The following is a 16,928-nucleotide window of genomic DNA, read 5'->3' on the forward strand; positions in this document are numbered from 1 at the left end:
CCATTTTGACACAAGGTGGTCTTGGGTACACTCGGGTCAACCCGTATTTAGATACTGACCTGCATCTTGATTCAAATTTTCATCATGACTCAAATCGTGTAAATGACACTATTCAGTTATACAAATGACACTGTCTGTAATTGACACTATTTTGTTATATAAATGACACTACGTATAAATGACAATGTGTATGATTGACACTATTTAGAAATATAAATGACACTTTCTGTAATTGACATTATAAAATTGCAAATGACACTATACTATTTTAAATAACACTATAAGATTTAAAATGATACTATAATATTTTAAAATGTTACAATATCATTTATATAATTGAATAATGTCAATTATAAGCAGTGTCGTTTGTATAACTGAATAGTGTCATTTACACGATTTGAATCAGGATGCGAGTTTAAATTATCATGCGGATCAGGATCTAGCTACGGATCAGCCCAAATATACGGTACATCTGGATGTACAGAAGATTTTTTGTTTCGACATAATCATTTTTCACTACTACTTGGCACTTGTCCAATGGGATTTCCCTTTCATGTTATTCAACCCAACAACCCTCTTTTACTACATCATGCAAATACTACACAACTCACCACTACCAGTTTCAAGGATTTACAATCGATTAGTTGGTCTGAATAAATAAAAAAGAAAAGAAGGGTTAGAGTAAAAAAAGAACAAATCAGCTCAATTGATTTGATTGTATGTTGAGATAGCCTGAAAATGAGTTAGTTGGCATGGCATATTCATATTGTATTTTAAACTTTGTTATTTTACATTATTTACACCATTATTTTGGATTAGAAAATTTATTCAAATAAGATAAATGTTAGTACTTCCTTTGTTTATATTATTATATAATTATATGTAGTCAGGTTCACACGATTTCAATTATATTTTATTAAATTCTCTAAAAAAAATTATATTTTATTAAAATTAATGACGTCCACAATATATCAAATTTTTCGTGGACACATCAAATAAAAAGGCTCTCATACATTTTTATAGTATAAAGTAGAAACTCAGACACATATTCTTGAGAGAATATTGGTTGGAACTGCAAAATACTGGAGATAACGTAACAGGAGAGAAGTGTTGGGTGAGGGTTTTACTAAACCACGGTGGTGCCGTGGCACTAGGGCAGATTCTCACTTCTGAAACCTTGTTCAAAAGCATTTTCGCAATCTTATTCGAATTCGCATCTGCCAGTTGGATCCGGCGAAGAACAATCTTGCCGGCGTGATGGCATTGGCGTTCGATGAGTTCGGTCGTCCGTTCATAATACTAAGGGAGCAGGAGCAGAAGACCAGATTACGCGGCCTCGATGCGCACAAGGCCAATATCGCCGCCGGAAAAGCGGTGGCGCGGATCCTCCGGACCTCTCTCGGACCTAAAGGCATGGATAAGATGCTCCAGAGCCCCGACGGCGAGGTCACCGTCAGTAAGCTCCGCCTCTACACCTCATTTTCTCTCTGTGTGTGTTGTGCATTGTTTGAATCATTGAGATATTATGATTTGGGAAGTTTGTTTATTTGGATTCTTAAGCATGATTGTCAAAGTTAGAAGCATGTTGGGATGAAGTTGATGCCTTTCTGGTTATTGTGGTGCCAGCAAATGATGGTGCCACGATCCTGGAGCAGATGGATGTTGACAACCAGATTGCTAAGCTCATGGTTGAACTGTCGCGGAGTCAGGACTATGAAATTGGTGATGGAACAACAGGAGTTGTTGTCATGGCTGGTGCTCTTCTAGAACAAGCGCAGAAGATGTTGGAACGGGGAATTCATCCTATTCGGGTTGCGGAAGGCTATGAGATGGCTTCAAGGGTAGCTTTTGATCATTTGGAACGTATATCACATAGGTTTGAGTTTAGTGCGACAAATGCTGAATCTCTCATCCAGACTTGTATGACTACATTATCTTCCAAGATGTAAGTTTTGTTCTATATGCAGGATTTTTGGCCATTCTATTTCAGATCAAACTGTGTGTTTATCTTGCCCTGTTTCTGGTGTATTGTGTCCGCTGAATATTTTGAATGTTGTTCTATGCAATTATCTGGGAAGCACTAATGACTTCGAAGCCTGTAACTGATTTCGCCCCACCTTCTCCATATATTTTAGTAGTAAGGCATATGGTAAAATATTAAGTATTTATTGGTATTTTCTTCTTTCTAGTAATGCTATCGAATTGATATGCTACCGAATCAAGAATCAATTCAATTTTATACTTGTGTGAACTATCCTTAGTGCAATTATACTTCTGTGCAAACCGTGAGTTCAAGCTTCTGTTATATATGGATTTATACTTCCTTTTATTATTCCATGCTAAAAATTCTATTACCTTATTCTTTTTAATTGTTGCCCTGGTGTCTGGAATTGAGAGGGTGGCCGGGATGCTACGGATGTCTGTTTTGGTGCTTTTGGTTTCTACTGGACTTGGAACCTCCATATCATGTGCCTTAAGAAATTACTCTTCAAGTTGCTTCTAGTAATAGTGCATCTCATGCTATTGTTCTCTGATCTTGTCAAATATATTTTGCAGTGTGAATAGGTGTAAGCGCAGTCTTGCGGAGATTGCTGTTAAAGCAGTGCTTGCAGTTGCAGATTTAGAGAGGAAGGATGTTAATTTAGACTTGATTAAAGTAGAGGGTAAAGTAGGTGGAAAGTTGGAGGATACTGAACTGATATATGGAATTGTTGTTGATAAAGATATGAGTCATCCACAGATGCCAAAGCAGATTGAGGATGCCAAAATTGCCATTTTGACTTGCCCCTTTGAGCCTCCAAAGCCAAAGACTAAACATAAGGTTGATATCGATACTGTGGAAAAATTCGAAACATTGCGCCTACAAGAGCAGAAGTACTTTGATGATATGGTTCAAAAATGCAAGGTAATCTCTTTGTAACAGCAAGGTATATCTTTGGGCTGATAGTTTGTTGGGAGAAGGGAACTCATGGTGGAATTTCTGTGTGTTTGCTGTATGGAAAGTGGCAGAGGTGTGGTTGTTTTACAGGACTTGGGCCTGGAAACTAAGTTAAGATTGCCTCCATCCACTTTTATTGTGCTGCATTATGAGAAAAGGGTCACTGCTGTGGATGTTGCTTTTGCATTTAAAATGATACACTTTCTATCCAAATCAACTTTTGAAAGAATTTCATTCATACAATTGCAAATACTACCTTGTATTTTGGAAATTAAAGGCGTTCTTGTAATTTTCAAGCCTTACTGTATTGCAGGATGTTGGGGCTACCTTAGTTATTTGTCAATGGGGTTTTGATGATGAGGCAAACCACTTACTGATGCACAGAGACTTACCTGCTGTCCGATGGGTTGGTGGAGTAGAGTTAGAGCTGATAGCCATAGCTACAGGTTTTTTTCAGCCCTGCAGTATACCATTGTACTTTGTAATTTCTGTTATTGTTTTGTTTTCAAGTATCCAATGACATTTCCTGAATCCTGCGCAAGGTGGGAGAATTGTGCCAAGATTTCAAGAGTTGACACCAGAGAAGCTGGGCAGGGTAAAGTGTTACACCTACAACTATCTGTCCATGTTTTCCTATTTTCGTTTTGCTATACACCCCAATTCATAAATATTTTGTACATGATTCAGTATGTGCTTTTGTGATCTTTAGCCTGATTAAAAATAATTTTTGCATGCTAGGCTGGTTTGGTTCGAGAAAAAGCATTTGGAACCACTAAGGATCGGATGATATATATTGAGCATTGTGCAAACTCAAGGGCTGTAACAATATTTATACGTGGTGGTAGGTCAATGTTCTCCTTTCCCCTTTGTTCAATTTTGCCCTTCCTATAATCTCTAATTGTAATCCGTGTTATGCCTTTCTTGCTTCTACTTACTAGTTTTTAACTGTTCCTAGCCGTAAACCTTGTCATTGGTAGATACTGTTCTTTTATTCTTTTGTGCACCGAACTTAAAGGGATTTGCACCATCATTATATTCTGCTCTGTTTTTGTTTGCTATATGTTGTTGTATAGACTTAATATGGTGGTTCAGCTCTTTGTGCTCTGACTAGTTTTATGTTGCTGGCTCTATGGTATATCTCATGTCAAACTGATGTGAATGGTCTCATGGACCTATCTTGGTTGTTGTGTTCACTTCAAATCTGTGGATCTACACTTTTCCAACATTTTCTGGGAAATGTACTCTTTGCTTGCATTCTTGTAGATGTCTTTGTCCAACACTGGACTAAGTCTTGTTCTGGGGTGATGCTTTAGGTAACAAAATGATGATAGAGGAAACTAAGCGCAGCCTTCATGATGCTTTATGCGTTGCGAGGAACCTTATTCGAAACAATTCTATAGTATATGGAGGTGGCTCTGCTGAAATTTCTTGTTCGATTGCTGTTGATGCAGCTGCTGATAAATACCCAGGAGTTGAACAGGTGAGAAGCCAAATTCATTTTTCTTACATACTCCCTCAGTCCTTGAAATGAGTACCCATATTTCCTTTTTTGTCTGTCCCTAAAATGAGTACTCATTTCTTTTTTGGTAAATATCTCACACAACCTACTTAAAAAAGAAATGAGACACTTACTCTACTCACACTATCAATTTCTTAAAACCCGTACCATTCTCGAATGGGTACCGATTTCAAGGACGGAGGGAGTATTATATTTGTGTGCTTCTGTGGTATTATTTGCAACTATAAGCTAATGTTTGCATGTTTCTCTTGGCAGTATGCGATCAGGGCATTTGCTGATGCATTAGACGCTGTCCCAATGGCACTGGCTGAAAATAGTGGTCTCCAGCCAATTGAAACTTTATCTGCTGTCAAATCTCAGCAAATTAAGGTAATCTCTATTGTTTCCTCGCGAGTCATTTTTGGTTTTTGTCCACCTTGCATTCATGTACTTGATCCTTGTTATAATGAAGCAAATCTAAAAAGGAACTGTATGTTTTTTCTCGTCAGGAGAACAACTCCTGCTGCGGGATTGATTGCAATGATGTTGGCACAAATGACATGCGTGAGCAAAATGTCTTTGAAACTTTGATCGGGAAGCAACAGCAGATTCTGCTATCAACTCAAGTTGTTAAGATGATTCTGAAAATTGATGATGTCATCTCACCATCCGATTTTTGATTTTTGTCGAGTTAGATACCTGATTGCAGCGGCCTTTTCTAGAATAGAGCCGACTAACAACTATGCATGGATTACTAAAATTGTTTCGAGTCTTATCTTGCAAGCTGTGTTGCTTGGTGTTTTCTTTGTAATGGCTTCGTGTTTTTCTACTGAATTATTCTCCATTGTGATGGTCTTATCTTTCTATTTTTGTATGACATGTAAGTTAATGCTATAGGCAACCCCCCTCCCATCCCCTCTATTATTTTATGGGTGTGGGTATCTATGCTTACCTTCTCTCAAGTGCAACTCTTCTCATGGCTTGAAAGCTTACACATGATTTCATAATGCTGAGTGCAGAGTGTAGATGCAAAGTCACATAATTTAGTTGTCGGTGGTGGACGTGTCGTTTTCAGGCATCATGTGCTTCTCTTTTTTCTTTCTTTCTTTGTAACATGTAAAATTACCCACCATTGTGCTGTGCCCTCTTAGTTACATGTCTGCACCGGCATAGATGGACCCTCCCTGCATTCATAAATCATTCACATGGCGAGATATGACTAGTCGATATGCAGGAATGGCGTGGGAACGAACCAACTTTGTGGAGAAGTTAATGTTGATTCAATTTGTATGTCTTTGTCCTAGACTGGAGTTTCTACTCCTGCATTGCATTCATGTTTTGATGGCGAAAGCCATTACTTTGTTGAAGCATTGGTGGAAGAAAGAGTGGGTCTGATATACCTATTTATGGATAGGGTGGGAAAGGCCAAGTGATAAATGATGGTTGGTGGGCTTGATTTAATGGCTTCTTGGATCCTGTCGCACAACACAACGCCTCATGCTTTTAGTTTGTTTGTGCAGTTGAGTAGTTAAGACACTCCCAATTCTTCTTCCTCCTCCTCCTCCTCCTCTCTCCCTCTCTCTCTCTACCGACTTTATTTCTCTGCAGAAGATATGCATTTAAGTTTGATGCTCAGTTTTGTCAAAGAAGGATCGTGATTTCCTGCCAATTTTGCCCCACCACTGATTAAATATTTGGTGCTTTTAGCGCCTTATACGAAGTTGGATTTCCCAATTTCTTATAAGGAGTATGAAACAGTTTGATTTCTGAAATGTTATACTCCCTCCTCCGTTTTATTTGAAATGTCTTATTTTCTAATTTGAATCGTCTCATTTAAAATAACTTCATCTATTTTGGGATCCTCAACACATAACAAATATCATTAACATAATTCATAAATTTCACAATATACCATAATAAAGTTACTTTCTATATTCTCTCTGTTACTTAATTTGATCAAAATTTATACTAAAAATAGAACTACTTTCTTTTTTCAACTTTACTAATTCACTTTATATTTAAATTACCTACACTTTAAATCAGTGTTCAAAATAAACAAGACATTTTAAGCGGGACAAATGGAGTATATTACAACATTTTTTTTGTGACGTGACAGTACTAGTGATGAGGTTATAAAGTAATAATCACAAAAAATATAGGGCATGTGAATTTAAGTAGAGGCTCAATTGTTAAGAATATTATAATCTTGAGATATTTTGGAGAATGTCTGCATGTGAGGTTGATCTTAATTGATATAAGCTGATTTCCACTTGTAATTGTCGATGTGCGATTCCTTCAATCTATTTAGAAGCTTATCATTAACTAAACTCTATGGCTGCACAATACTCTCTGATTACACAAGGTATTTTTGATCGATCCACCGATAATAGTTGTCATAATATCTTTATATAGTGTCTCGCTATAAGTTGAATTATTTCGTCAGGTCATATACAGCAAATACTTTACTATGAACATGTATAATTGCATATACACGAAGGATAACTAAACTCTGCAATTCATACCAAATGTTAATTTCCTTCAATTTTTCTTAATCATAATCATGAAGTTTTTGTTATTAATTAAATTGCAACTCAAAAATATTCAAATAGTGATAATGAATAGAAAATATTGGTCCCTCCACAAACATGCATGCTTTCTAATCAAATCATTGAATCCCATGTGAGTTAGATGGGCCACATGCACCATAATCTATACCCTTATTAATAATCTATATATCAACCTAACTTACACTACAGTCTACATATAATGAATTCACATCTGCAGTTTAATTATTTAATGTAAACGTATATATATGTAAATGCTGTAATTACTGCTCTGCATTATCAATGTAAAAAAAAGAAGAAGCAGCATTCACAATTGCAAGAATTGAGCGAATTCTTTACTGCAAGAAAGTTACATTTATCAACTCAGCAGTCCTTGGATTTCGAATTAGGATTATTTACTTCCCCAAATGGCTATGGCTGTGTACGTTTTGTCAAGGAAGGTTGGTTGCATTAATATATATAAATGAAAATGCATTCAGCAGCGTTTGCCTTTCCTGCAGTTGAGCGAACCCGAGCCTCCCGTCATGGTTCCCACTAGGGAAGAAGGCCTAGCGCTCAAGCTCGATGCCTTTGCGTAATTAGACGACGCCCCGGCGCCGGAGCGCGTGAAGAAGGCGCCGTTGAGCATTAGGTCTCCTTCCGATCTCCAATTCCACCTCTTCCATTCGCTCTCCGGCGCATCCTCATGCTTGGTGACCTCCTTGTTGTCGTCTCGGTCGGGAGCGAGGAAGCGGTTGCCCTGGCTGTTGATGGTGGGGGAGGCGCTGCCGCCAATGGCGTACATCTCCCAATGCGTGTAATCGTTGTTGACGACGTGGAAATAGCCGTGGCGGCAGCGGGGCATGCGCTGCACGAGGCCCTCGCCGAAGTGGTTGAAGGCGATGGTGACCTGCATGTTCTTGTCCTGCTTGTAGGTGTCGCTGTGGCCGAGCAGCATGACCTTGTTGTGGTGCGTGAGGTAGTTGTTGGAGATGGTGATGGCGGTGGAGCCGTGGATGGCGTCGATGAGGCCGTCGCGGCAGTTGGAGAGGGAGCAGTGGTCCACCCACACGTGGCTGCCCCCGAAGATGGACACGCCGTCGCCGTCCGACACCGTGCGCCACCCGTAGTGGTCGGGCGAGTCCCGCACGTACGCGTTGCCGCCCTGCTTGCAGTCGTGGATGTTGAGGCCGTGGATGATCACGTTCGTCACGTACTGCACCGTGATGCACGCGCCGCCCGCGATGTGCACGCTCGCCCCGCGCCCGTCGATCGTCTTGAACGAGTTCAACATCAGCTCCTGCTTCAGCCGGATCACCATGTCCCGCGCGAAGATGATCCACAGCGGCTCCTTCTGGATCACGCCGTACCTCAAGGTCCCCGGCTGCGGGTTCACCGCGTGGTCGCCGGAGTCCGTCACCACGTAGATCTTCCCGTCGCGGCCCCCGATCGCGTGCTTGCCGAACCCGATGGCGCAGTCGGCCAGCCGCTGCCGGTTCTTTTCCCAATTGGGGTCGCACCGCCAGCAGTCGTCGATGGGGTTCCCTGTCCCGCACGATAGGAACCCTAGCTTCCTTCGTGATGCATTGATTTTCCTGCATAAAACAAACAAAATCGAGTACATTAGACTTGTTTGAATATTTTCATTTTTCATTTTTTTTTTTTGAGGGAGTGATGATATCATACTCATTAACTTCTTGTACTACGAGCTCAGGGTCAGCAACTGGTGAAGAGAATGTGAATTTAGGAGCTAATAATGGAAGTAGCATGACTATGAGAATTCGAATTCCCATGTTTATGTTGGGAAAAAGGAATTAATGAAAATAAAAAGGTGGAAAGTTTGTGTTGTTTTGTTAGAGTGTGTGTGAGTGTGTATATATATAGGGAGAATGGAAAAAGAGATGGGGTGAATCTATGGAAGAACCGTTGGGCCCCACCTTCATTTTTGCATCTCTCCTAGTGGACCTTCAGAAACTTGAGCTCTATTCATTTTTTCTATTTTCTTCAACAAAAGGGAAAACATAAATTGTTGAGTATATCCGGATGCATGGTGCATCCGAATATGCCGATATATGTTCTAATTCAATAACTAATTCAATAACTGAAGATTAGGGTTGTCTAATTGTTTATCGGGTTTTGGATAATCTGTTAACCGAATCGAAATTCCCGGGTTTGGGTATCCAATAACCAAATTTTTTAGTTATCGGCGCGGTTTCGGGTATTATTTTTAGAAAAATTTCGGATCTCGGTTAACCCAATAACCGAAACAGGTTAACCGAAATAACCGAAAATTATTTAATAAATTATTTAATATATGTTTTATATACATTTTAATTATTAATTCATTAATTTATTTTTTTAAATAAAAAAATCGATTCTTAGGTAAAATAAAATTATGATATATTTAAAGTATAAGAATGAGTTTTAGTCTAGTGGATAAGTTGCTTTATGTATTTTCTGGAGACTAGGGTTCAAATTCTTTATCTAGCAAATTATTTGAATTTTAATTTTTTAAATGGGTATTTCGGATACCCAAATAACCGAATCGGGTAACCGAAGCGGTTATTGGGTAACCGAACACCTAAAACGGTTAGTGAAATATGGCAATTTCGAGTTTGGGTAACCGAAAATTCTGATACGAGTAACCGAACTCGAACCCGAACCGATTGACAGCCCTACTGAGGATAATAACCAGTTGGACATCTAGTTCAGCTGGTACAATTGCATGATTTGTATCTGAGGATAATAACCAGTTGGACATCTAGTTCAGCTGGTACAATTGCATGATTTGTATCTACAAACTTACAAGTCCCATATTTTTTTATATCTTCAGTTGAATTCAATTTGTCTGTATATCGTTGTTTTTTTGGGTAAATTTGGTTTAAAATAATAAATTTTTAAATTTTGGTTGTTTTAAAATACAGAATAAATCACTTTTTTTGGAATTTCCCATAGTGTGACTTTCCGACGAATTTTTTGAATGACGTGGCTCCGAATTTGAATGATGTGGCATATTTAAGGGTTAAGTACCACTTTTTCCTCAACGTTGACACCCATATCGCTTTTAACACCCTAATGTCAGAGTTGACTTTGTTTACTACCTCAACGTTTCAAAATTGAAGCAAAATGCCCCCGCGTTTTAACGGTCCCCCCAAGCGCAACTCTAACAGGATCAAACACTGTTAAAATGCAGGAGGCAATTAAATTATCGTGTCACATAATTTTCATATAATTACATTGTATTGCCACGTCATTTAAATTTTTGATCAAAATATGTCATCGTGGGAAATTAAAAAAAATGATTTATTATGAATTTTGAAACAAAAATGAAAGATTGTGGGAAAAACCAAAATTTGGAGATTTATTATGATTTTATACCAAATTTACCCTTGTTTTTTTTTTTAATATATTTCTTCTGTGAATAAAAGAACTTTATAATTTTCCTTGAGTTGGATTCGATATGTATCGTTGTTTTTTTATGTTTTTTCAAGAAACTTTAGAACGATGATATGATCATGATTTGTATATAACTATATTCATATAAATGCGTCTTAGATTTTAACACACACGCACACATATATATTTATATATTGATGGTTATAATATAAACTTTTTTCCCTGTAGAAATCTTCTTTATGCATATATTAATTTTTTTTGTACATTTATGCTTCTTTTATTTTATTTTATTACATTAATATTTATTTTTATGATACGATCGTAGATGATATAAAAGTTAATTAATGGACAGTTTTGAGTTTTAGTTAACATAACAAACAAAGCTTTTATTAAATCATTTCCCGTGTGTCTATGTGTGTATGGGATGTATGTATAAGTTTAATTTGCTCTAAGTGAACGTGATAGTAGTTGTTATTGCATTAATGTAAACGGAATTATTGTTTTTCAACTTTTTAGCAAGGACAAATATAGGGGGTGCATGGTTGTCAATGTCATAATATTATCAAAACAACGTTTCAATTAGTTAACTCAAATTAATGCAAAAAGTGTTTGATAGGTATTGATTAGGAATTCATGATGATGGAAATTAGACGATTCTCATTATAAAAATGAATAATGCTTACATGTATATTACTCGATACATTTTGAAATATGCTGCTAGCAAATAATACATTGTCAAAAGTTTTGTAGGCCCTATTTCAGTCAAAAGTGACCATTTGGTTGAAATATTACTTATTCTTACAAGTATCACATCTACATTACATCTTAATTAATTCCTTTTTTTTTTGCATATACAAAAATTACGAAAATTTCTGTTTCATAAATTTAATTTAGCCCATGACATAAATTCATTCAAAGTTTTGTCTTCATCATGATTTAAGTTATCAAGAGATTTAAATTCTACATAGAGAGTCTAAAGACATCAGAAATATGCGCATAAAGTGCCCACATGCATATTAATTTCGACTTCACCGACACAATTAATATAGGGACTCATCAATTAAATCATCCACAAATAAAATTGCTTACGTACGCTTCCATCTTCGTACTTGGCGAGAAAAAAGTACTATAAAATATTAAAAAGATATATATTTATATATATGTATCTTAGTGTTCGTTTTAATAAATTCTTGTACGTGCTTTTCTTAATTTTTGGTTCCATGAGAGCCTGAGTTTTTATAATTTACATCATGACATAGTTAATCTCATGATTGAAAAGTATATATATGGAATTACAAATAGGAAAGATCTTAAAAAATTCTACTTACGTATTAGTATAGTTTTAATTGTTGCATACTTACATTAGATCCGGTCCCAACGGCATTATGGTTTTAAAATAGGTTCAATAAAGACTTTGTGAAATAAAATATAATAATATAAAATTTTACTGAAATAAAAACTATACAATAACTTATTAAAGCATACATTAACGTTATATAGACTAATTTGTTATTTATTTTGATAGATTAATTAATTTTAAATTTATTTGAGATCTTTCAAATATAATATATTTGATGTATCTAAGTAATCTCTTAATTAATAGTAATACTAATTTACCAGACATACGTTTTTCCATAAAATATTTGAACTTGTATGAGTCCATTTGTTGATTCTGTTGAACGAGAATTATTATGGACAACAATGATTGGACCGCCAATCAAAGCATATCTCCATTTATTTTACTGTCATGATCAGAATTTTACTCCTATTTTCTAAATTACACAATGAAACGACTTAAAAATTTCAAGATTTAAGAATTCATGTTATTGTGAAATAAAGAATTGAATCATGTGAGTTCCCACGCCATAGATGCTCAAAAGTCATCACACGATGTGAATTTCGTACACCTTGACATGCAGACAAATTCAACACAAAAATTTAAGGCTACTATGTGACCGACAAATCTGAGCCACTACTACGACATCATTTATTAAATATGGAAACAAGAAAATGATTTTTTATCATTAATATAATTTATTTTGATTCTTTCCTCTTTTTAAGGCTAATTCTTTCTATTAACACAGAAGATCTTGATCGTTTGAATGTCCTTAAAATTGGATAATTTCGGTATTATTAGATGTATAAGCTATTTCCTCCGTTTGCCATAAATATAACACTTTGATGACACAAATTTTAATAAAATGAATGATTGAGGTCCCACTATATATATTATGATTGAATTAAGTGTAAGTGTGAGTCTGAGTTGATTTTTAATTAATAAGATTAAAGAAGATGATGATGTCATGTTCTAAAAAAATGTCATACTTTTGACAAATAGAGACATATTATTTAATCTTGCGATCTAGTTAATTTTTTTTTTAAACAAAAAACAACCAAAGGGTGAGGGGTTAGGCAGACCCCCAACCAGTAAATAACATCAATCAATATCTCATACATGACGTTGCCCAAAAGTGACAATGCCCATGAAAATCAACAAGGAAGAATATAAATCAAACTGACAGATGAAATACATGACCGTAGCCCAAAAGTGACTACAATCAGAAGATAACTGAGCTACAATCAAAATGGAAGCTAACCAAAACAAACTAACTATCATCATGAAATCTGAATCTAAAGTTAGGATAGCCAAACTGATCCATCTAACCAGCGCTAAAAAATAGCGGGGCGCAGAGAAACAATCCAAAGTAGTCAAAGTCGAAACCTGATGTCCTTTCCTCGCCATAAAATCAGCAGGCCGATTCCCCTCGCAATAGATGTGAGTGAAACAGACCTGCTGATGCTGAATGAGCTGTTGGATGTCGGCAACAGTATGACAGATACTAGTATGGCCATGATGCCCAACAGACATAAGCATAACGATCGTTGCAACATCCAACTCAATCTAAATATGAGTAGCAAAAGTAATAGCCAGCCTAAGACCCTCAAGCAGAGCGGCTAACTCAGCCTCAAAACTGGAAGTAGCATCACAAGGGGTGCAGAAAGCAATAAGAAGGGCTCCAATGTGATCACGAACAACTCCTCCACCGGCTCCACGCTGTGTCTGTGAATCGTAGGATCCATCAGTGTTCAACTTCACCCACGGAACTCCGGGGGGATCCAACAAACCATAGTGGAGTGAAGGGTACTCCTAACGGGAGGAGCTGGTGGCATGAAGTCAACTGGGGGAGCACATCCTTGCCAATGAGTATCGGTGAGTTTCCCCGCCGCAACAAGGAGAGGATGATGGTGAGTAACCTGCCAAATCACATGAGAAGAACGAAAAAGAATATCCCTGTGCTTACGACTATTCCTCTCCGTCCAAAGAAACCACATAATCAAGCAAGGAATCAGAAAAGAAATATGCCTCTTGGCCTCCCTAGGGAAGGCTTGCCGCCAATGACCTATTCTACGTGCAATATCAGTGCTCGTATGAGAAAGTGTGTGCACTAAAGAAAACCAAAAGTCAAAATAAGCCCAAATATTCAAAGCAGCCTCACTCCACAGAAACACATGCAGACACGACTCGGATTGAGGAGACTCACAACACAAACGCATAGAGGTAAGAGAAATGTCCCGCGACTGGAGGCGAGAATCAACAGGAAGACGATCAAATAATAGACGCCACATGAAAATAGAAATAATGGGGGTAAGACAATCACTCCAAATATTAGCAAATAAAGTATGCCTGGATAGCCGTCTCCGGACAAGATCCCAAGAGGATTAAATAACATATGTATAATTTAGTTTTGCGTACGGCTTTTTAAATTTGCATATAATTACTAGTATTGGAAAATTACGTAAATTATATTTTATATGTAGCACCATCCCAATATTAAGGACGCATAAAATAATTACTATGATAGGTAGGTGAGTATTTTGTTGAACATAGCACGTACTATATTAATGGTATAACGGAGAAAAACATATAATATGTATTCAAACTCTACTCCGATAAAACACAATTGAAACGAATTGATTTGAAGTTTATTAGAAATTCCGAAAGAAAAGTGCAAAATGTTTTTTATGTGTTCTTGTTTTTGTATCAAGCATCTGAAATTTTAGTCACAAAAAGTGTGTGCGAAAGTCTGCAGTTAATATATTAGAAATTAATTATGCAGTTGATTGAAGTTTATTTGTAGTTTTTAATTAAATTTATAATTCACAATTATAATTTAATTAAACTCTATTAGGATCACTAATTAAGTTCCAAGCCGTGTGCAGATGCCCGTATGGGAGACGATCTCAATTTTAGTATTAGTAGAAATCCATATAAATATTGCATAACAGATAATGATAATAATAACGAAAAATATACTCCCTCCGTCCCCTAAATAACTTTCTAATAGAGGACGATACGAATTTTTTTAAAAAAATTATTAAGTGTATTGATAGTGAAGAAAAAATATTAGTGAAAGATTAAAAAGTAAAAATAAATAAAGTATTATTAATGATGAAATAATATTTCAAGTAGAAAGTTATTTGAGGATCGTTCCAAGAAATATAAAAAATTATTTGGATGACGGAAGAATATAAAAATGTAAGAGATAATCCCAACTAGAAAATTGAAAGCTCACATGGCCATAACTGTCACAAGTGAATTGGTGAAAATTTGAAAATTAGTTAAGAGAAGTCTGTACGGTACATGCAGCCGACGTGATGACGTGGCAGCTATCTGGGCCCTGGTGCACGTTAGTTCCCATGTGCTCTGTCCCTTCCCATTTTCCCCTCCTCTCCAAATTATTGTCCATTTAATCCCACCCCTCCGTCTATCAACTCACCAAAAATGATAAATTAAGCCCCAACTTATTTTCAAGCCCAAACTCGACTACATCATTATTGTCGAATGAAAAAAATATCATGCATATAGTTTTACTTAATAAGAAATGACAACAATTCAACTACTGGCGATTTGTGTAAACAGCATAATATTAAGGGTGGAGTTGCATTTATTCTTATGCTCGGGACTATGAAGATTGATTTGGAACTGAATATATTTTTTTTGGTTAAAGAACAAATAATTTTAAAAACACGTGTGATTATTGATGAAACAATGACTAATCTATAAAACATGCGATGAGATGTGATGTAATAACCATTATGAGTACGAAAGATGATACAACAAGGTCGCTTCTGACGAAAAATGAGCCCAGGGCGAAACGATAAAAATAGGCCCTCTATTCATCATCATAAAAACATAAAAAAACACTTTTTTTAACGTCATATTATAATATTTCCGTAAAAAAAAGTATTAATAATTAGGGGTTATTGCCAGAAAATACATATACTTTGTCAATTTTTTGGTTTATATCATGACTTTATAATTTGGCCAGAAAATACATCAATTTTCAATTTAATTACAATTATAACATGACTTTATAGTCTGGCCAGAAAATACACCAAATTTCAATTTATTCTCAATTATAACATGACCTTATTTAGATTATTTTTCATCATAGATGTATTAATATTTATTGTATTTATATTAAATTTTTATGTATAAAATATTTTTAATTGATTGATTAATTTTTATAAAAATTAAGTTAGATGATTAACACACACATATATATATATATATATATATACATATATATATATATATCTACATTTTCAACACACAAATGCATATATATATATATATATATATATATATATAAATTTGATTTTAATATTCTATTAATATATTATATATATATAATAAGTATTTATTTATTGAAATTGTGAAATTATAAAATATTAGGACCAATTAAAAAAATTACGTACATATTATTTAAAAATATTTTATACATAAAAATTTAATATAAATACAATAAATATTAATACATCTATGATGAAAAATAATCTAAATAAGGTCATGTTATAATTGAGAATAAATTGAAACTTTGTGTATTTTTTGGCCAAACTATAAAGTCATGTTATAATTGCAATTAAATTGAAAATTGATGTATTTTCTGGCCAAATTATGAGGTCATGATATAAACCAGAAAATTGACAAAGTATATGTATTTTCTGGCAATAACCCCTAATAATTATAAAAAATATGACTTTTTCTCGCTTTTTTTACTTGCAAAGTCATCTATAGGAACATTTATTTCAATATTTTTTAAGATATCTTTTTCAATACACAAAATTGCTAAACTTTTTAATCTTTTTTGCCATATCGACGTTTTTAATATGTCTTCAACAATTTTAACTTCTAGAAACTCTTCTTGGCCGAAGCTACGGTTACAGACATAGTCAACAAGATCCTATAAGCTATTGCAACATTTGGATAACAATCTGCAATTTTCATAAATTCAAGAATTTCAAGAGTTGGCGTTTTTTATTTGGCAATTTCATTTGTAATATTTTTAATTCAATAAATAAATCATCTAACTCATATCATGAGTAAAAGTAGATTTCAAATTAACACAACAATGTCTTAACTTTTCACTATTCAAAGATTTTAAAGTTTTCGAATTAAATGAAAAACCAAATATATGATCAACTAATTTCATTTCTTTAAATTTATATTTTAAAGAAGCAATTGTCATGTCTAAACAACTACAAAATATTC

The 16,928-nt window shown here is 35.2% G+C and overlaps 2 protein-coding genes across 2 annotated transcripts; one reads left to right on the forward strand and one right to left on the reverse strand.

Annotated features, from left to right (window-relative positions):
* Positions 1 to 1,029: 1,029 nt before the first annotated feature.
* On the forward strand, positions 1,030 to 5,398 carry LOC130995535 (T-complex protein 1 subunit epsilon-like). Its single transcript, XM_057920857.1, has 9 exons — positions 1,030 to 1,456; positions 1,627 to 1,945; positions 2,557 to 2,905; positions 3,252 to 3,384; positions 3,481 to 3,533; positions 3,677 to 3,779; positions 4,252 to 4,418; positions 4,713 to 4,826; positions 4,946 to 5,398. Exons 1-9 carry the CDS (start codon positions 1,258 to 1,260, stop codon positions 5,114 to 5,116), a joined length of 1,608 nt encoding a protein of 535 aa, XP_057776840.1. The 5' UTR covers positions 1,030 to 1,257; the 3' UTR covers positions 5,117 to 5,398.
* A 1,915-nt stretch (positions 5,399 to 7,313) lies between these two features.
* On the reverse strand, positions 7,314 to 8,849 carry LOC130995536 (probable pectate lyase 5). Its single transcript, XM_057920858.1, has 2 exons — positions 8,666 to 8,849; positions 7,314 to 8,574 (listed from the first exon to the last, which is right to left on the reverse strand). Exons 1-2 carry the CDS (start codon positions 8,770 to 8,772, stop codon positions 7,476 to 7,478), a joined length of 1,206 nt encoding a protein of 401 aa, XP_057776841.1. The 5' UTR covers positions 8,773 to 8,849; the 3' UTR covers positions 7,314 to 7,475.
* Positions 8,850 to 16,928: the final 8,079 nt, after the last annotated feature.

This window comes from Salvia miltiorrhiza, chromosome 7 (genome assembly GCF_028751815.1).
Source record: "Salvia miltiorrhiza cultivar Shanhuang (shh) chromosome 7, IMPLAD_Smil_shh, whole genome shotgun sequence".
Lineage (NCBI taxonomy): Eukaryota > Viridiplantae > Streptophyta > Magnoliopsida > Lamiales > Lamiaceae > Salvia > Salvia miltiorrhiza.

What these genes read in the sequence shown, in the direction of transcription:
- LOC130995535 (XM_057920857.1), top strand. Translation starts at nt 1,258, where the DNA reads ATGGCATTGGCGTTCGATGAGTTCGGTCGTCCGTTCATAATACTAAGG. An exon ending in ATATGGTTCAAAAATGCAAG is followed by an intron (nt 2,906 to 3,251) that starts GTAATCTCTTTG and finishes ACTGTATTGCAG; the next exon opens with GATGTTGGGGCTACCTTAGT. An exon ending in AACAATATTTATACGTGGTG is followed by an intron (nt 3,780 to 4,251) that starts GTAGGTCAATGT and finishes GTGATGCTTTAG; the next exon opens with GTAACAAAATGATGATAGAG.
- LOC130995536 (XM_057920858.1), bottom strand. Translation starts at nt 8,772, where the DNA reads ATGGGAATTCGAATTCTCATAGTCATGCTACTTCCATTATTAGCTCCT. An exon ending in GTAGTACAAGAAGTTAATGA is followed by an intron (nt 8,575 to 8,665) that starts GTATGATATCAT and finishes TGTTTTATGCAG; the next exon opens with GAAAATCAATGCATCACGAA.